We start from the raw sequence: 19,828 nt of genomic DNA, 5'->3' as shown, positions 1-19,828 counted from the left end.
TCAGAGAAAAAGGAAAACCATATTATCTCATTGCTTCTCCTGTGTTGTGCTCATGTGGAATGTGTTTGGAGATTATTTATCCAACAGGTGATTGTTTCATTGGTTTTCTGTGAATTGTTTTGACTCTTCAGCCAATCAGGGCCAAGCTGTGTTGGGGCTCTGGAAAGAGTCACGAGTTTTCATTATTATCTTTTTAGTCTTCTGTAAGTATCCTTTCTCTATTCTTTAGTATAGTTTATTCCACTATTCTTTAATACAATGTAGTATCTAAAAATAATAAATTAGAACATGAGAACATGGAGTCAGATGTTTGATTCCTGCCTTCATCTGGGACCCCCACAAACACAGGATCACTGACCCCTCACTGTGCAGAGGAATGCACCAAACCCCTCTTTTTTCCCCCTGTTCTCACAGGCAGTTTTGCAGACAAGACTTACGAGTGGAGCTCTGAGGAGGAGGAGTCAGTGAGGAAGGCAGGGCCAGTGCAGGTGCTCATTGTCAAAGATGATCACTCCTTCGAGCTGGACGAGGCCGCCCTGAACCGCATCCTGCTCTCCGAGGCTGTCAGAGATAAGGAGGTGGTGGCTGTGTCCGTGGCTGGAGCTTTCAGGAAAGGAAAATCCTTCCTGATGGACTTCATGCTGCGCTACATGTACAATAAGGTAAGGCTGCAGCTCAGGGGGCCCTTCCCAGGCCTCTGTTCCTCCTTGCTCCCATGTGCTGCTCAGGGATGAGCTGGGCATTTGGTGCTTTAGGAATGCTCAAGGCTCTCGTGAGTGTGGGCTTCACAAAATAAAGCAGAGCAGATCCTTCCCCAGGCAGAAGTTTCTTTTGAACTTGACTTTGGAGTGGGAATGTTCACATCTGCTGCCCTGAATCACAGAATCATTTAGGCTGAAAAATCCCTGTAAGATCATTGAATCCAGCTGCTAACCCAGTATCACCCTGCTCACCACTGAACCATATCCTCAGGTGTCTTATCTGTGTCTTGTAAGCACTTCCATGGATGGGCACTCCACCACTGCCCAGGGCAGCCTGTTCCAATGTGTGACCACCCTTCCAGTAAAAAAAAATTTCCTAATATCCAACCCAAACCTTCCCTGGTGTAACTTCAGATTGTTTCCTCTTTTGCTGCTGCTTTTTCCCTGAGAGCAGAGCTTAATTCCCACTCGGCTGCCCTCTCCCATCGGGGAGTTGTGAAGGTCCCTCCTGAGCCTCCTTTTCTCCAGGCTGAGCCCCTTTTCCAGCTCCCTCACCCCCTCGTGGTGCTCCAGACCCTTCCCAGCTCCATTCCCTTCCCTGGACCTCTCCAGCCCCTCCATGTCTTTGTTGTGAGGAGCCCAAAACTGAGCCCAGGATTTGAGGTGCCTTGACAGTAACAGGAAAGAAAAACCTCCTTTATAGGGTTCTTATGGGGTTTTTGACACCTCCAGCAACTGCTTCTGTTCCTCCCTGCAGGAGGCAGTGGACTGGGTTGGGGATTACAACGAGCCCCTGACCGGTTTCTCCTGGAGGGGCGGCTCCGAGCGGGAGACGACCGGGATTCAGATATGGAGCGAGGTGTTCCTGGTGGACAAGCCTGATGGCACCAAGGTGTGTGTGTGTCTCTGCTGCTGCCAGCTCGTTTTCTCCTTTTCCAGCTTTTGAGACTCTCCTGCCTTGTATCAGGTGGTTGTCCAAACCTTTCTTAGGGAAGGTTTTCAATACCGTGTCTCTATATTAATAAGTGAAAGATGTGATGTAAAAAGTCTTTTTTTAAAGAATGTAATTTTGATAATAATTTTTGACATGTGTATTTCACAGAGCTGAGGGGTGGAATGTGGTGATTTTGCATGGGAGGCATTTATGGAAGTGATGTAAAAACTTCTGTGTAATGAACAGTCTGTAGAACCACTGAGAAGTTGTACCCACTTCTGTGAAAAACACACGTTAAAGATGGGTTTAACCAAGTGAGGTGATGTGATGTCCAAGTGTTCCTGATATGTTCTCTAAGTGTCCCTCAATTCTGGGCATCCCAGAGTCTATTTCTGTACTATTCCCAAAAATCTTGAATCTCATGTCCTTGCAAACTCCATCTCTTCCCTAGAGCAGCAGTTGTAAAGTGAAGTTTCTTCATTCAGAAAATGTCACAGCAGATTTGGAGCATCCTGCCAGGAATATTTGTATTTATCTGCACTTCAGCACAGAGCATGGCACCCAAGTGACACTGAGGCATTCAGGGTGTGATTCCTGATGCTGGCTGTGTTTGGGTTTGGGAGGTGCAGTTTGTGTTTGGTTTCTGGTGCAGGTGTCTGAGGAGCAGAGCAGTTCCCTCAGTGCCTTGCAGGGCATTGATTTTGCTGCCTGCTGGAGTCACCCTGCTGTCAGGAGTGGCTTTTCCCCTGTCCCCCAGCAGTGAGGAGGCTGAGGCAGAAGCAGTGAGGCCCCAGCACAGCCCCCCAGCTGCCATTGCCCCCGTGGCACGTGGGGGTGCTGACAGGAGCTTTGTGCCCCACAGGTTGCAGTGCTGCTGATGGACACCCAGGGCACCTTTGACAGCCAGTCCACCCTCAGGGACTCTGCCACCGTGTTTGCCCTCAGCACCATGATCAGCTCCATCCAGGTAAGAAATCTGGGCTGGAGGAGTTCAGTCCCAGGAACTACAGAGCCTGTCAGAGCTTCCCTTCCTACCACTTGTGCAGCCCCACCTGGGACTGTGTCCCCATGGGGATGTCACAGGCTTTAGCCACACCAGCCACGTGTTAACTCCAAGGACAGGCTGCTCTGAGTGATCTGAAGTTGGTTTTTTATTCAAATACAGGTTTATAACTTGTCCCAGAACGTGCAGGAGGATGATCTGCAGCACTTGCAGGTAAGAGAAGCTTCGGGGTCACCTAATTGTGGCTGTTTACAAGGGCCTGGAGTGACAGGACCACAGGGAATGGCTTCCACTCCTGGAGGGCAGGGTTAGATGGAATATTGAGAAGGAATTTCTGCCTGTGAGGCCCTGGCACAGGTTTCCCAGAGAGCTGTGGCTGCCTCATCCCTGGCAGTGTCCAAAGCCAGCTTGCATGAGAGCTGAAGCAGCCTGGGGTAGTGGAAGGTGTCGCTGCCCATGGCAGGGGTTGGAACTGGGTGGGATTTCAGGTCCCTCCCACCCCAAACCATGGTGGGATTTGATTCTGTGATTGTGAATTATGAGCCTGGGTGTTGCCATCTGGTGCTGGCTCAGTACAGGTGACCCTCTAAGGGTGATCCCAGCCCTGACTGTTGGAGACAAGCAGCTAATGGGATTTTTGTGACACAGGTGTCCTGCCTATTTCTTGGAATTACCTCCTACTTTCTCTTCCTGTTCAGTTGATTGATTGATTGGTTGATTAATTAAGTAGGTTTTTCCAGGAGCTTAAGGAAAGGAAAGAAAAGCAAAAGTCCAGCTGAAAAAATCAGCATTTGAATACTTCTGAATTATCTCAGTCCATAAGTATTATTAACAATAACACTTCTTTAACACTGAATTTATTCAGTGTAGCTCTGATCTTTCAGTTTGGATTTTAAGCCATGACTGTTTAACAAGTTGACCCATTTTTAGGCATCTGTGAAACACATTATTGTGCCTTCAGTTAGAAATTAGAGTGCAGAGAGACTGGAGAGTCTTCAAATCTTGCTGCTAGGCTGATTTTCGAGTCTTTGCACAGCAGGGGTTTGCAGGGAAAGTACTTATTTCTGAATTAATTTCCTTTCCTTCCTGGAGTGTTTGGAGGGAGCAGGGCTCCAGCAGCCCCTGGAGCACGAGAAGTTTCTGGTTGGTATGAAACCAGCAGCAAGCAGCTGATCTGAGCCATTTTCCACAGATTTGGCAGCCAAAAGCTCCAGGCTGGGATCTCTCACATGAGAGCTCAGCAGGGTGATGGTTCCACAGCAGCTCCCTGTGCCTCTGGGATGTCAGCTGGGAGCCCAGAGGCTCTTTGTGCCTAGTAGTGCTCACTCATAAATATCCCTTACTGCTCCAGGGAATCTGGGAATTCCCTCCAGGGACCCACAGGGATCATTGATCAGCTCCTGGCCCTGCCCAGACCCCAACAATCCCACCCTGGGCATCCCTGGGAGTGGTGTCCAAACCCCCTGGAGCTCTGGCGTTCCCTGGGGAGCCTGGGCAGTGCCAGCACCCTCTGGGGGAGAAACCTTTCCCTGAGATCCATCCTGACTCTGGGAAGAGACTCAGGGCCAGGTTTTGGTGTGGTGTGAAGTGAGGGTGCTGTGGGCTCAGAGCATCACTGACCCCACTGTTTGTGTTTCCCTTGTTCATGACTGGAGCTTCCCTTATGAATTGTCCTATGGATCTGATGGTGGTGTAGGATTTTTGGAGAAGAGGCAGCTGGCCTGGCTCAGCTCCAGCCTGTCCCTGGGTCCTGTCCCTGTCACAGAGCTCAGTGCTGGTGCCCCTGTGTCCCACAGTGCCAAACTCACTGTCCCAGCCTTTCCTTCTCCTTCCAGCTTTTCACCGAGTATGGCCGGCTGGCCATGGAGGAGACGTTCCAGAAGCCTTTCCAGGTGAGTCCGAGGCTCCTGGGCTGCTCGGGTGTCCCGCTGGCTTCACCACGAGGTGTCACTGCAGTTTGCAGCGTGGGAGGAGCTGGCCCTGCCTGGGGATCGCTCAGCTGCTCCAAGGAAGGGCTTTGTGCTTCCAAATACATCCAAAATCCCTCTTTCTTTTCTCCTTCAACCCCTGCCTTCCCAAGAGCTCTGTCCTGTCCTGCCAGGCTTGGAAAGCAGCTGGTTTTGCAGCAGATTTGTCACTCTCTGTAGTCAGGAACTCTGCCCAGAGAGGTTTGAACTCACCTGCCCGGGGAATCCCTGCTCCTGGCCAAATGAAAGGATAAGGATTAGCAGAGCTGTGGGAAAACTCGGTGTAAGTGGGGTTTTAACTTCAAATTAGGGACATCTGTTCATCCTTCTGCTCCCCAACCTGTGAAAAGCTGCTGGTAAAAAAGAGGGAGAGCATTGGGCATTCACAGTAGGTGAGGTTGGTTCCTGTTTTTAGAGACACAGAAGTGTTTGGATTAGGTTGGGTGAGGGTTTGTGAACTTCCTAAAGTAAAATCCAGCAGAGAACAAAGCATGCTGTAAAAATCCAAAGAGTAATTGGGAATGAGTTACAGCTTTTTTACAATTGCTTTCTCACATAAAAAGGGAATTGTTGTCCTGGAAGGACTAAGGGGTTTATGAGGTGTCTGTGGTCAGGAAGTGGAAATAAAATTAAAAGGTTAAAAAATACAACAAATGGACAAATTGAGATTTTTCAGGTGTATTAGATTCTGCTGTGATAAATGGTAAAACTAAAAATATAGATGGTAAAAATATATGACAGGCAAGAGCTTGAAGGATGTTGTAACATGGTACAGCAAAAAGCCAGACATTAAATAAATATTCCTGCTCCTTATTTAAAGACTGTGGGGATAATGTAGCCAAATATTCCAGTGAAACTGAGATACTTCCTACTCCATCAGTGAGGAGGAGGCTGTGAGGGGAGACTTAAACATGCTTAAATCATTAGGGCTGGATAAGAGACTCTGATTCTCCCAAACACTGTAATTGCTGTCAAGTCAGAGTTTGTGGATGGTGAGTCTTGTCAAACAATCCCATTATCAGTTTTTGAAAGAGCTGGGTTGATAAAGGTAACTCTCACCATGATCCATTGCCTCCTGACAGCCTTATCTCTCCAGGATGCTGATTGAAAACAAATGAAGTCAGCATTGTCTGGTTTAATCCATAGTTAATGGATTAAAAACTCATTAACTGATAGATGCCAGAGCACGCTGAACTAATTGGAACTAATTGTGGGGAATCATCATCCTTCAGAAGTGTTTCCTTGGGATCCCCCCAGGCTTTCCCTGATTCAGTGTCATCTTCATTAATGATTGGGTAAATTATCAAACTGGGAACCCTTGTGAGTGTGACAGATGTGACAGATGTGGCAGAGGGGTCAGTGGTGCTGTGGCCAGGTGAGAAATGATCTCCTGTCTGCATCCAGCATGGGCTGCTTCCTGCAGAACGTGTTTGAAACGTGACAGTGTGGATTGGAAAGCAGGAAAAGTGAAGGTGGGGAGGCCCTGGCAGAGTTTTCCCAGAGAAGCTGTGGCTGCCCCTGGATCCCTGAGAGTGTCCAAGACCAGGTTGGACAGGGCTTCAAGCCACCTGGGATGGTGGAAGTGTCCCTGCCATGGCAGCTTTAAGGTCCCTTCCAGCCCAAACCATCCTGGGATTCTCCAAGTGTGATGGTGAATAAAGTGCAGTGGCACTGATCCTGCTGGAAGGAAGGGAAGGGAGACTTGGCAGTGGAAAATTCACATTTCCCTTTGTCTCCCTCCTCTCTTCACACTGCGGAGCCCTCACCAGTGGGGCCTTCACAAAGGCAGTGGTAAGCACAGCCTGTCTGGAACAATTTTACTTGAGGAAAAAAAAATTCCCAATTCAAGGCGTGCATAAAGTGTTTGTGGAAAAGTGCTAAGCATGGGCATGTCTCTGAAGCATCTCCTGGTGTTTGAGAACAGCATGTCCTGAACCAACTCACTGGGTGCACTCACTGTGGCTTCTCCTGCAATTCAAAAAGGCCAACTCACTGTTCTGTCCTCTTTTTTTAAATTTTTTTCTGATGTTTTATGAAAGAGAAATAGCAGGAATATTTCCCCTCCCTCCATTAGATTTTTGTTCTAAACATAGATAAAATTAGGGAAATTCCAGTGAAATGGGTTCCACTTGCTGACGTGCTTATCCAAGTTCCTGAGGAGAACTCTGGCACCTCTGCCAGGCCCTCCTGGGCTTTGGCACTCAGGACTTCCCCCTCCAAACCCTTTATTTCCTACATGGGATCTTGCACAGATGAGACCTGAGTTTTTGATTTTTTTCTGAAAACCTTTTTTTTTTAAAAAAAAGATTCAAAGTTGACTGTTCTGGTATTTATTTATTTATTGCCCAGGAACTTTGAATGCCTCAATAAAAATTACAAAAGCCAATGATTTCTTATTCACCCTCAATCCTCTGCATCTGCTTCTCATTAAAAGTCTGTCTGGAAGGCTGCCCAGTGAAAAAGGCTGAAAAAATGAGCCTGTAGAATTCCCATAGGATGGAACTAAATGTGGCTGGAATTAGGGAGCTTGCTGCCTTTTGTCCTGGTTAGCAGCAATCCCTTTTCTTGGGCACTTTGGGTGATTGATGTTGTTCTCCCAGCCAGAGATTCAAACTGGTGCAGCACTTTGGGGGTGGGACAGTGGGGTGGTCTCAGTCCCTGCACCCTGGGACCTCTCATTTCCACCTGCTGGAGCAGGGAACAGACTTATGGCCAGGTTTTGGTGTGTGAAATGAGTTAGAGGGTGCCGAGAATGCTGTGGGCTCAGAGCAGAGGTCACTGACCCCACTGTTTGTGTGTTTTCCAGTCCCTCATATTCCTTGTTCGTGACTGGAGCTTCCCTTATGAATTCTCCTATGGATCTGATGGTGGTGCAAGATTTTTGGAGAAGAGGCTGAAGGTATGTTTTGCCTGCTCTTGGTTCTGGAGAGTGGAAGTGTCCCTGCCCATGGCAGGGATGATCTTTAGGCCTTTTCCACCCTGATCCACTCTGTGATTCCAGGATTTTCCTGTTCAGCTGGGTGGCCTCAGCACTGGGGTTCAGCTGTGAGCTGCAGTGCTGGTTGTGGTCACACCCAGTGCCTTAAAATCCCACAGGAGGCATTTGGGGAGGGGGAATTTGCAAAGGAGGCATTTGGGGAGGGGGAATTTCCAGAGGAGCCATTTGGGGAGGGGGAATTTCCAGAGGAGCCATTTGGGGAGGGGGAATTTCCAGAGGAGCTGTTTGGGGAGGGTGAATTTCCCAGAGGAGGCATTTGGGAGGGGGAATTTGCAAAGGAGGCATTTGGGGAGGGGAATTTCCCAGAGGAGGCATCTGGGGAGGGGGAATTTCCTTGCCATGTTCAGGCTTCTGCCCAAGCCCAGCTCCCTGGGACTCTCTGGGAGAGTCCAAAGCAATGGAAGTCAGCGGATTCCCAAGAGACTGGGAATGATGATTTAGTAATTAGGGAGTTGGACAATCAAAATGATGGGCAAGGGCTGCTTGGGATCAGTCAGGAAATGCATGGGTGAACTGGTAGTGGAGAGACCTAATTATATGTGAGACAAGCAAGGCCCTAGTGGGAAATCCCAAATGTTTTTGTGTTCCAGTCATCCATGGCCATGTGCATTTCCCAGATGATGATAACATGCTCCAGGGCATGTGGTCAGTGATACTCCAGTTCCTTCTCTTTGTCCTCATGCCTATGGAATCTTCTCCTTTCCCTCATAGTGTGGAGTACCCTGTGCTCCTGCCAGCTTTATCCCAGTATTCCTGTCAGAAGGAAACTCAAACTGTGGGGAGTAGATGGGCAGCACAGAGCTCTTCTCTCTGGTGACCACTGACAGGACCTGAGGGAACAGCTGGAGCTGTGCCAGGGGAGTCTAATTGGATATCAGGGAAGGGTTCTTCATCCAGAGGGATGGTGACATTCCTGAGGCTGCCAGAGCTCCAGGAGCTGCCAGGGATGCCCAGGGTGGGATTGTTGGGGAATCTCTGCAGGGCTGGACTCTGATCCTTGTGGGCACATCCAGCTCAGGATATTCTGTGCTTCCTGTCTCCACAGGTGTCAGGCAATCAGCACGAGGAGCTGCAGAATGTCAGGAAGCACATCCACTCCTGCTTCACCAAAATCTCCTGCTTCCTCTTACCCCACCCCGGCCTCAAAGTTGCCACCAACCCCAATTTTGATGGAAAACTGAAAGGTACAAAGACAGAGCTCTGGTTTCTACCCTGATTCCTTAGGAACTCTGGCAGACTGCTTGTTCCTGAAACCCCCAAAAGTATTTTCCATGAAAAAACTTCTGGGAGAGCAGTTGGATCCTCCTCCCAGTGCTGTTCACACCCCCTTCTGCTTCTCCCCAGTGCAGCAGACAAATGTGGAGGGAAAAAAGGTTGCTACTGGCAATACCCAGTGATAGGAAAACTGGGAAAGGCAGGGATGAGAATGGATATTTGTGGATGTGGTGTTAAAGCTGCAGGAAATTCCTGTGCCTCACCTGCACAGGCAGAGCCTGCTTGCTGCAAGGCTGCTGCTTGTGGTAGGTGGAAGGCTGGTTCCACAAGCTCTCAGAACAGTTATTTCCCTTTGAAAAACTTCCCAGGGAATATTTAACCTGCCTGACTTATCTGATCAGTGGTTTCCCTACAGGGCAGGCTTGGTTCAGCAGGTTAAAAAAAAAAAAGAGAGAAGGAGAAAAGAGCTGTGGTGAGATTCTCCACCCCCAAAAGGAGCCACGTGCTGGGGATATTTTTATGTGTTTGTTGTGAACTCCTCACCAGCGTGGCTGGTTCCAGGCTGCTGCAATCTTAGCAATAAAGTGGACCATTAGCTACTTAAAATAAATTAGCAGGCAGAGATGTGAGTTTTCCCCTGGTTTTGTCTGGCTCAGACTTGCTCTGCTGGCAAACTGTGTGCAGAGCAGGAGGGACAGCGAGGCAGCAGGAGGGAGGTGTGCTGGTGGAAACTGAGCTGGGCCCTGGAACTCCCCCTTCATCTCAGGTGCTGAGGAGTGTGGAACAAGTGCTGTGTGCAGACAGCAGCTGTCAGCAGCTGCTTGACACAATTTTCACAGATTTCTTGTTGCCTCAGAGCTCTACTCAGCTTTTGTGCTGTGGTAGAAGAAATGTGGGAGATTTTCCCTGCTTTCCAGATTCCTGGCTGTTGCATTGTTTTTTCTCCTATACAGTTGAATTTAATGGAACCACCAGAAATCCCACCCTGTGCATCCCTGAGGGCTTTGTCCAAATCCCCCTGGAGCTCTGGGCAGCCTTGGGGTTGTGCCCATTCCCTGTGGAGCCTGTTCCTTCCATGGCAAGGGACTGGAACATGATGGTCTTTAATGTCCCTTCCAACCCAAACTATTCTGGGACTCTGTGATGCCTCTTTTTTTTTCTTTTTTTTTTTGTTTTTCCCAGAAATAGACGATGAGTTCATCAAGAACTTGAAGATTTTGATTCCTTGGCTCCTTAGTCCTGAGAACCTGGACGTTAAGGAGATCAATGGAAACCACATCACCTGTCGAGGCCTTGTGGAGTATTTTAAGGTATTTCTTTCATAGACAGTGGATTTATTCCTCTGGGGAATTTTGCTAAAGGGGAAAGCAGCAGCAGGCAGGGCAGCAGTGACAGTCCTGACTCACTGCAGCAGAGGGCAAACTCCTCATGGTCATTTATTTGACCACACAGGGAGCCCAGAGAGTGGGAGGAGCTGTTTCCCTTTCCTGGAGAATTGAGGGCTAGAGGGGGGATAAACTGAGTGCTGTATTCCTATTGCCTTTGGAAAAAGCTTATTTTTGTTGTCATGGCTACTGGGACATTTCCATGAGAGACATTGGTGAGTAATTCTCACCACCTACTCCCAGGGCTACCTTGGCTCCTTCTCCTGCAGGGAAAGGACAGAGGTAGGTGCAGATCCTTTGGGAGGGACACTGGGAGTCAGTGGAGGAGGGAGAGCCTCCAGTGACTGATCCAGGCCACCCAAGCAAGTGGCATTTTCTGACCAAAGCCATCTTGTGCTGGAGCATCCTCTTCTTCCCTGCTTCTAAATCCTGTCTGGAGCTGGGTGGGGGTGGCTGCTGTTGCTCCTGTGTGCTGCATTCCACATGATTCCCTTTTCCCTGCTCTTTTCCAGGCCTACATCAAGATTTACCAAGGGGAGGAGCTGCCACACCCCAAGTCCATGCTGCAGGTAGGTGTGAGTGGGAGCTGTGGCAATTCCTGCTCTGGAATTGCCATTAATTCCCAGCAATTGGCAGAGGTGTCCTGCACAGTGGGACTGCTGGGACTTTATTCCAAATGCCTCAGTGTAACCACCCAAGGAGCAGCACTTTGGGAAGAGTTTGGCATCAGGAGCTGACCTGGCTGAGGAATCACAGCTGGGATGGACTGTAGGGAATTGCTGGCTGCTCACAGCCCCAGCCAGCTCAGCTGAATGATTCCCTGCAGGTCAGTGACATCCTGGGGGCCACACAGGGAGGTGACACATGGAAGTGGCTGCCAGAGCCAGCTGGGGGTTGCAGCTGGAGCTGTTTATTTGTGGCTGAGCCTTTTATCTCTTTCCTTGCTGGTTCCCACAGCTGAAGCCAAAATTTTCATAGCTCTGGCTTGGAGGGGAGGAATCCTCTCTTCATGCAGGCTTTTGGATGTGTAAATATGGGATGAGCTTATTTGGGATTGGTTGGAGGCTGGGAGAGCCCCTTGGCTGATTCTGGGTGCCACACACACGTCCTGGCTGTGTCACTTGCACGGCTTAACCCTGTCCTTCTGCGCCTAAATTTTGTGTTCTTTTGCCCTTACAGGCCACAGCAGAAGCCAACAATTTAGCAGCAGTTGCCACTGCCAAAGACACCTACAGCAGGAGGATGGAAGAGGTGGGTGGTGCTGAGTGTGCCCCTTCCTGCCCCTTCCTGCCCCTTCCTGCCCCTTCCTGCCCCTTCCTGCCCCTTCCTGCCCCTTCCTGCCCCTTCCTGCCCCTTCCTGCCCCTTCCTGCCCCCTGGCTGCCCTGTCATAGATTTATGGAATCCCAGAGTGATTTGGGCTGGAAAGGACCTTAAAGCCCATCCAGTGCCACCCCTCCCATGGCAGGGACACCTTCCACCATCCCAGGCTGCTCCAAGCCCTGTCCAACCCGGCCTTGGGCACTGCCAGGGATCCAGGGGCAGCCACAGCTGCTCTGGGCACCCTGTGCCAGGGCCTGCCCACCCTCCCAGCCAATAATTCCTTCCCAAACCCTAACCCCTAATCCCCAACCCTAATTTCAGATTGCCCTGTGTCAGGAGTGAAGTTTCAGAGATGATTTCACTGTTTCAGGAGTGCCATTTCAGGAGTGATTTGAGTGATTTCCCTATGTCAGCAGTGATGTTTCAGGAGTGATTCCAGTGTATAAGGAGTGACATTTCAGGGATGATTTCCCTGTGTCAGGAGTGATTTTCCATGTCAGCAGTGCCATTTCAGGAGTGATTTTCCCATATCAGGAGTGACATTTCAGGGATGATTTCACTGTTTCAGGGGTGACATTTCAGGGATGATTTCCCTGTGGCAGGAGTGATTTCACCATGTCAGGAGTAACAGTTCAGGAGTGCCATTTCAGGGGTGATTTCCCTGTGCCAGAAGTGCCATTTCAGGAGTGATTTTCCCATATAATGCATGCCAGTTCAGGAGTGATTTCCTGGTGTCAGGAGTGATGTTTCAGGAGTGATTTCCCTGTATCAGCAGTTTCAGGAATGATAAAGAGTGACAGTGTATAAGGAGTGATGTTTCAGGAATGATTTCCCTGTGTCAGAAGTGCCATTTCAGGAGTGATTTTCCCACATCAGGAGTGACATTTCAGGAGTGATTTCTCTGTTTCAGGAGTGATTTCCCTGTGTCAGCAGTGGTGTTTCAGGAGTGATTTCTGTGTATAAAGAGTGAAATTTCAGGGATGATTTCCCAGTGTCAGGAGTGATTTCCCTGTGTCAGCAGTGCCATTCCAGGGATGACTTCCCTGTGTCAGGAGTGATTTTCCAGTGTCAGCAGTGCCATTTCAGGAGTGATTTTCCCACATCAGGAGTGACATTTCAGGGATGATTTCCCTGTGGCAGGAGTGGTTTCACCATGTCAGGAGTGACAGTTCGGGAGTGCCATTTCAGGGGTGATTTTCCCATATAATGCATGCCAGTTCAGGATGATTTCCCTGTATCAGCAGTGATGTTTCAGGAATGATTTCCCTGTATCAGCAGTGATGTTTCAGAAATGATTTCCCTGTGCCAGAAGTGATGTTTCAGAAATGATTTCCCTGTATCAGCAGTGATTTCCCAGTGCCAGCAGTGCCATTTCAGGAGTGATCTTCCTGTGTCAGGAGTGACATTTCAGGGATGACATCCCTATGTCAGGAGTGGTTTCACCATGTCAGGAGTGATGTTTCAGCAGTGCCATTCCAGGGCTGATTTCCCTGTGTCAGGAGTGATTTCCCTGTATCAGCAGTTTCAGGTATGATAAGGAATGACAGTGTATAAGGAGTGATGTTTCAGGAGTGGTTTCTGTGTGTCAGGAGTGACATTTCGGGGATGATTTCCCTGTGTCAGGAGTGGTTTCACCATGTCAGGAGTGACAGTTCAGGAGTGATTTCCCTGTGTCAGGAGTGATGTTTCAGGAATGATTTCCCTGTATTAGCAGTGCCATTTCAGGGGTCATTTCCCTGTATCAGCAGTGCCATATCAGGGATGATTTCCCCTTGCCAGCAGTGCCATCCCAGCAGTGACATTTCAGGGATGAGTTCCCCATTTCAGTGATGATTTCCCCATGTCAGCAGTGATCTCCCTGTATCAGCGGTGCCATGTCAGGGATGATTTCCCTGTGTCAGGGATGATTTCCCTGTGCCAGCAGTGATTTCTCTGTATCAGAAGTGCCATTTCAGGGATGATTTCCCCGTGTCAGGGATGATTTGCCTGTATCAGCAGTGATCTCCCTGTATCAGCAGTGCCATTTCAGTGATGATTTCCCCATACTGGCAGTGCCATCCTGGCAGTGCCATCTCAGGGATGATTTCCCTATTTCAGGGATGATTTCCCCGTGCCAGCAGTGCCATCCTAGCAGTGCCATCCTGGCAGTGCCATCTCAGGGATGATTTCCCTATTTCAGGGATGATTTCCCTGTGCCAGCAGCGCCAATCCCAGCAGTGCCATGTTAGAGATGATTTCCCTGTGCCAGCAGTGATTTCCCTGTACCAGCAGTGCCATCTCAGTGATGATTTCCCCATCCCAGCAGTGCCATCCCAGCAGTGCCATGTCAGGGATGATTTCCCATGTCAGTGATGATCTCCCCGTGCCAGCAGGCCGCATCCCACAGTGACCTCCCTCCCCCCCCCTGCAGGCCAGCCATCCAGACGCGCGTATTTCCCGTGTCAGTGATGATCCCCGGCCAGCAGCGCCCCAGCTGTTCCTGCCCGTGTCCCTGAAGAAGATGGGAGAGAGTTCAGCGGCCGCTACCTGCAGCAAGGAGCATGGACGAGATCGACGAGCTCTACATCCAGTACATCAAACACAACGACAGCAAGAACATCTTCCACGCCGCCCGCACCCCGGCCACGCTCTTCGTCGTCATCTTCATCACCTACGTGCTGGCCGGCGTCACCGGCTTCATTGGCTTGGACATCATAGCCAGCCTGTGCAACATGATCCTGGGCTTGACACTTATCACACTCTGTACCTGGGCTTATATCAGATACTCTGGGGAGTACAGAGAACTGGGAGCTGTAATAGACCAAGTGGCTGCAGCCTTGTGGGACCAGGTAGGATAAAGAGCTTTTGATTTCAAAAAACTCACACAAAAAGTGTCCTCCCTGCACCCCGTTGGGTTTGTTGGTTTTTTTAAGCATTGAGTTTCCTGGGGGTTTTCCTCCCCCTTTGAGATGGTTTTGGTTTTTAGGGTTGTTAGATCCAGCTGTTTGTGCTGTGATCAGTGCAGGGGCACCTTTGCAGTTTGAATTGAAGTTTTAATCTGTTCCTTAGAGCTTCCACATGGGGAGAGGAGGGGCAGGGGAGTTGTTGCAGATCAGTTTGTGGAGTTTGTTGTAAGGGGGAGGTCACAGGGCTGCCCAGTGGCTGCAGCACAGGTGGGCTGAGCAAGGCTGGAGCTGTCCCTGAGCCCCCAGTTCCTGTGCAGTGTGGAAAACAAGTTGTGCAGATCTGAGAAAACTCCCAGCAAGCTCTTTTGTTCTGCCTTTTTCTTTCCTCCTTGTCTTACCCATCCCCAGCTGTGATTTTGTGGAGCCCTGTGGGGATGGGCAGCTCTGAGGGGTGCCCTGGGCAGGATCCTGGTGTGTGTGCTTGGTGTGTGCATGGCTGTGGCTGCTAAAGAGGAGCAGCCAGGGCTCTCCCCTGCTTCAGGGCAGGGATTTGGGCTCTCCCCTGCTTCAGGGCAGGGATTTGGGCTCTCCCCTGCTTCAGGGCAGGGATTTGGGCTCTCCCCTGCTTCAGGGCAGGGATTTGGGCTCTCCCCTGCTTCAGGGCAGGGATTTGGGCCCTCCCCTGCTTCAGGGCAGGGATTTGGGCTCTCCCAGCTCTGCCAGAGGTCGAGGCCACATCTTGGCTCTGCCAGTTTTGGCACCAGACCCTGATTTCCCACTGCAGGAAAGGGAAAGCCCAGCCCACAGAGAGGCCCCCTGAGCCCTGCTCCCCCTCCAGGGGCACAGTCCATGTGCCCAGAGAGGCTGCAGTGCCCTCCTGCCCTTCCCACAGCAGAGCTGGAGGAGCTCATCCCCCAGGAGCCATCCCAGCTCTGATTTCTGGCAGGAAGGGCCCTTCTCCTCCACCAGAGAGGTTTTCATGGAAAACAAGCACATTCCTGCTCCCTGTGCTGCTGCAGCTCACCGTGCAGCTTTGGGGCAGAGAGAGGCAGCCCTGAGGGATGCTCCTCCAGCCCAGAGCTGGGCAGGTGCTGTCCCAGCTGGATTCATCCTGTCCCCAGCACCTGAGCACCCCCAGCACAGCCCAGGGGGCTGCCCTGGAGCCTTTGGGATGTGCTGGAATATTCCATGCCATCCCAGTGCAGGGGTTCAGCAGGAGCAGGACACAGGAACCGTGTCCAGCTGGGGGAAAACAACCAGGGGAAAGTGCCTGGAGCTGTTCCTGGCTCCCACAGGCCCTGTGGCTTTCCAAGCAGAGGGAAAGTTCTCCCAGGAAGGATTTGTGGCACAGGGCAGCTGCTGCCTCCCCTGGGAGTGGGACCAAAGCAGGGAGGGGTGGCCAGTTTGGGGTGAGCCCCCCAGGGAGGAGCTGCCATGGACGCTGAGATCCACAGAGCTGTTTCTTTCTCTTTCTGTCTCCCCTTTCCCCTGCCTCTCCCAGGGAAGCACCAATGAGGTAAGTGGCTCTTGCTCCCTGCATGCTGCCAGGCCCTGGGCTCCTGGGAAAAGCATCCTGGCCCCAAAAGCACCTTTGGGCTGCTGGGGGATGGGAGCCACGAGGGCTCTGGGCAGCAGCTCTGGCCTGGCTGCCTCTGGCTGTTCCCTGGGATGCCTGGGGAGGGTGTGGATGTGGGCACTGCACTGCAGGAGCCAAGTGGGACAGGGATTTGGGTGGGGAGTGTCAGGATATGTTTGGGATTTTCAGCTTTGTCCCCTCAGCTCTGTTTGGGGATTTTCCTGTTGTGCCAGGAGGTCAAACCCAAAGCTCAGATTGTTTTGGTGCAGGCAGGGACAGCTGGGGAGCCCCCATGCCTGGCCAGGCCTCTCGGTGCTGCTGGAATTGCTGTGGGTGCTGTTTTTGGGGAAAAACCAGGTCATGTTGGATTGAGCTGAGTGCAGAGCCCTGAGGGCACAGTTCATCCATCCCCAGCACCCCTGAGGGGGCACAGGGAATGAAATCCTGCTCCCCCAGCACGGCAGGGAGCTGCTCTGAGGGGAAATGCTCCTGCCCAGGCCTCCAGGAACAGGAAAACCTGGATGGGACAGGGAGAGTCTTCCTCACTCAGGTGAGACCCCGAGCTTCCGGAATGTTCCTTGGGCAGAGCCTCACCAGGATCTGATTAAACCAAAAAAAAGCCAAATTTCCTGCACATGGGCATTATTTATTGCAGCTCTGAATCCCAGTGCCTGCCCAGGTGTGGCACCAGACATTTCCATGTTTGCTGTGTCCCCAGAGCAGTGCCACCTCCTGAGCCCCTGAGTTGTGGGGCAGTTCCTTTAGAAGAAATTCAAGCTGTTAAAAACCATCCCATCCCTCGTCCCTCCCAGCAGCCAGCGTGGCCCTTTGGTACCTCAGGGGCACCAGGAGGCAGAACACAGGATTTGCTGTGGCTGAGGTGCTGGACAAACCCTGCCATGTAAAACTGAGCACTGTGGGGCTGGTTTGGCATCACAAAACCCCCAAAACAGCACAAAATGCTGCAAGGGGGCCTGGATGGGGCTTGGAGCTGAATTTTCAGGAAAGACAAACAGAAGCTGTGTGAAGTCTCTTCTGCCTGTCCACTGTATTCCCAAACAATCCCAAACCACTCCTTCTATTCCCAAAAGCCCATTTGGGATGGGATCAGCATCCTCTTGGACACCTTGGAGGCATCTCATCCTCACCCTCCTCCTCCTCCTCACTGCCCCTTCAGCCTGTCCTGCTCCATTGAGCCCCTGAGCACACAGGAACTGCTCCCCCTGTCAGTGTGTGGGGTCCTGCTGCCCCTTCCCACCCCTGCCAGGGCTGATCCTGGCTTGCCAGCAGTCCCAGCAGGAGCTGGTGGGATTTGGGTTGGTTTGTTCCACCCCCAAGTTTATTTGAAATGGGAATGTCAGAGCTGTGACAATTGGTGACCCCAAGTCCTGAGCTGTGTCCTGGCACCTGCTGCTGTTTGCTGTGGGATGAAGGTGGGGAAGAGGCAGGGAGGGACACGAAGGTGTCACCCCGTGGGGTCAGATGTCACCTGGCCCTGTTGGTTCCGTGTGGGAAGTGCAGCTCCAGAGCTGTTCCTGCCTGTTCTGAGCCTGACCTGGCTCCAGGACAAACAGAAAATGGTAAAATCAGAAGGAAAATGGTAAAATCAGAAGGGAAAAATCCCCATCATCTGCAGGAAAATGATGGGGACAAGGACCTGTGCCACCCCCAGCCCTGGGGCTGAGGCAATTACAGAACAGACACTGAGGCTGCAGGAACCAAAACAGGGAAAAACAACCCCAAATGTCCCACTCATGGTCCCAGTGAATGATTGATACAGCTCAGGGGGGATGAGGTGCTTGGAAAATTGGAATTGTAGAGTCACAGAATTCCCTGAGCTGGAAGGGACCCACAGGGATCATCCAGGGCAGCCCCGCCCAGACCCCCAACAATCCCACCCTGGGCATCCCTGGCAGCTCCTGCAGCTCTGGGGCTGTGCCCATTCCCTGAGGAGCCTGGGCAGTGCCAGCACCCTCTGGGGGAAGAACCTTTCCCTGATTTCCAACCCAAACCTGCCCTGGCACAGCTCCAGCTGCTCCCTCAGGCCCCAAACCCGGAGCTGGAGCCCTCTGTGTGTGTTGGGCGCTTGGCCCAGCAGTGCTGGTGCTCAGAGCACACGGGGCTGGGATGGATCCGGATTCCATGGGACTGGGATTCCCCGGGATCATAATTCCCTGGGTTTGGGATTCTCTGGAACTGGAATTCTCTGGGTTTGGTATTCCCTGGGATTGGAATTCCCTGGGTTAGGGATTCCCCGGGTTTGGGATTCCTCAGGTTTGGGATTCCCTGGGATCAGAATTCCCCAGGATTGGGATTCCCTGGGATCAGGATTCCCTGGGATCGGGGTTCCCCAGGTTTGGGATTCTCTGGGATTGGGATTCCCTGGGATCGGGATTCTCTGGGTTTGGGATTCCCTGGGTCCAGGATTCCCTGGGATCAGAATTCCCCAGGTCTGGGATTCCCTGGGATCAGAATTCCCCAGGTTTGGGATTCCCTGGGATTGGAATTCCCTGGGTTTGGGATTCCCTGGGATCAGAATTCCCCAGGATTGGGATTCCCTGGGATCAGAATTCCCCAGGATCAGAATTCCCTGGGATCAGGATTCCACATGGGATGATCCTGGGACAGGTTTGGGATTTCCTGGGTTTCTGGGATCAGAATTCCCTGGGATCGGGGTTCCCCAGGTTTGGGATTCTCTGGGATCGGGATTCCCTGGGTTTGGGATCCCTGGGATCGGGATTCCCTGGAATCAGCGTTCCCTGGGTTTGGGATTGCCTGGGATCGGGATTCCCAGGACTGGGATTCCCCGGGATCAGGATTCTCTGGGTTTGGGATTCCCTGGGTTTAGGATTCCCTGGGATCACAATTCCTCAGGTCTGGGATTCCCTGGGATTGGGATTCCCCAGGTTTGGGATTCTCTGAGTTTGGAATTCCCCAGATTAGGGATTCCCTGGGTTTGGGATTCTCTGGGATCGGGATTCTCTGGGTTTGGGATTCCTCAGGTTTGGGATTCTCTGGGATTGGGATTCCCTAGGACCAGAATTCCCCGGGATTGGGATTCCCTAGGATCAGAATTCCCCGTGTTTGGGATTCCCCTGTGGAAGGGGCCGCTCAGCGCCGTCTCTCCCGCAGGCCTTGTACAAGCTGTACAGCGCGGCCGCCACGCACAGACACCTGTACCAGCACGCCTTCCCCGCGCCGCGGGCCGAGCCCGGCCCGGCCGCCGACAGGAAGCAGCTCTAGGAGCGGGGCCGGCGCCGCACGGCCGGGGCTCCGCTGGGATCGCCGCCCGTGCCCGGCCCGAGCCCGCCGGGAGCGCGGCAGCGGTGCCGCGGGCAGGGCCAGCATGGATGTCCCTGTCCCTGTGTACATAGGGCACTGCCGCAGCCCGGAGCTTTGGTCTGTCATTGCCAGCGACTCCCAGCTCATTTATGAAGCCTTATTTCCCCCTTCTTAATTAGTCACCACTGAGGAAACGTTAATTTACGTGATACCGCAACTAAAATGGCCGAAGCTTGTCCAAAAGCCAGTTTATTTCAGGTACTTGAAGAAGTTATAACATGTAACCACGTTTGTTTCCTTCGTTTAACTTACGTGAACATAATTAAAGTGTTAACTTGCTTTATCAGACACTGTTACGGGCACTTCTGCTGTGGTCTGTTAAGGGTGCTGTGAGGAACCGTTTCTGTTTGTCTGCACAAAGTGTCACTTTGTAGCTGTTCTGGAGGAAGTTTCTCTGTATTCTGTACATATTTATCCATGATAGTGCATAGGACGTGTGGTACAGTTCTATTCTTTTATTGTCAGGACTATTAAAGTTTGCTTTTGGTTCCTAAGAATTGG

At 51.5% G+C, this 19,828-nt stretch overlaps 1 protein-coding gene across 1 annotated transcript in view; it reads left to right on the top strand.

Moving 5' to 3' along the window:
• Window positions 1-19,824, top strand: part of ATL1 (atlastin GTPase 1) — a 31,341-nt gene extending 11,517 nt beyond the window's left edge. The window contains 14 exon segments of the mRNA XM_030950102.1: window positions 415-662; window positions 1,459-1,593; window positions 2,498-2,602; window positions 2,801-2,851; window positions 4,474-4,530; window positions 7,412-7,504; window positions 8,649-8,787; window positions 10,001-10,128; window positions 10,716-10,772; window positions 11,383-11,468; window positions 13,940-14,029; window positions 14,031-14,352; window positions 15,911-15,925; window positions 19,118-19,824. Coding sequence (XP_030805962.1) covers window positions 415-662; window positions 1,459-1,593; window positions 2,498-2,602; window positions 2,801-2,851; window positions 4,474-4,530; window positions 7,412-7,504; window positions 8,649-8,787; window positions 10,001-10,128; window positions 10,716-10,772; window positions 11,383-11,468; window positions 13,940-14,029; window positions 14,031-14,352; window positions 15,911-15,925; window positions 19,118-19,228 — 1,637 coding nt within the window. The 3' untranslated portion in view covers window positions 19,229-19,824.
• Window positions 19,825-19,828: the final 4 nt, after the last annotated feature.

This window comes from Camarhynchus parvulus, chromosome 5 (assembly GCF_901933205.1).
Source record: "Camarhynchus parvulus chromosome 5, STF_HiC, whole genome shotgun sequence".
NCBI lineage: Eukaryota > Metazoa > Chordata > Aves > Passeriformes > Thraupidae > Camarhynchus > Camarhynchus parvulus.
This window is presented reverse-complemented; position numbering and strand designations above follow the sequence as displayed.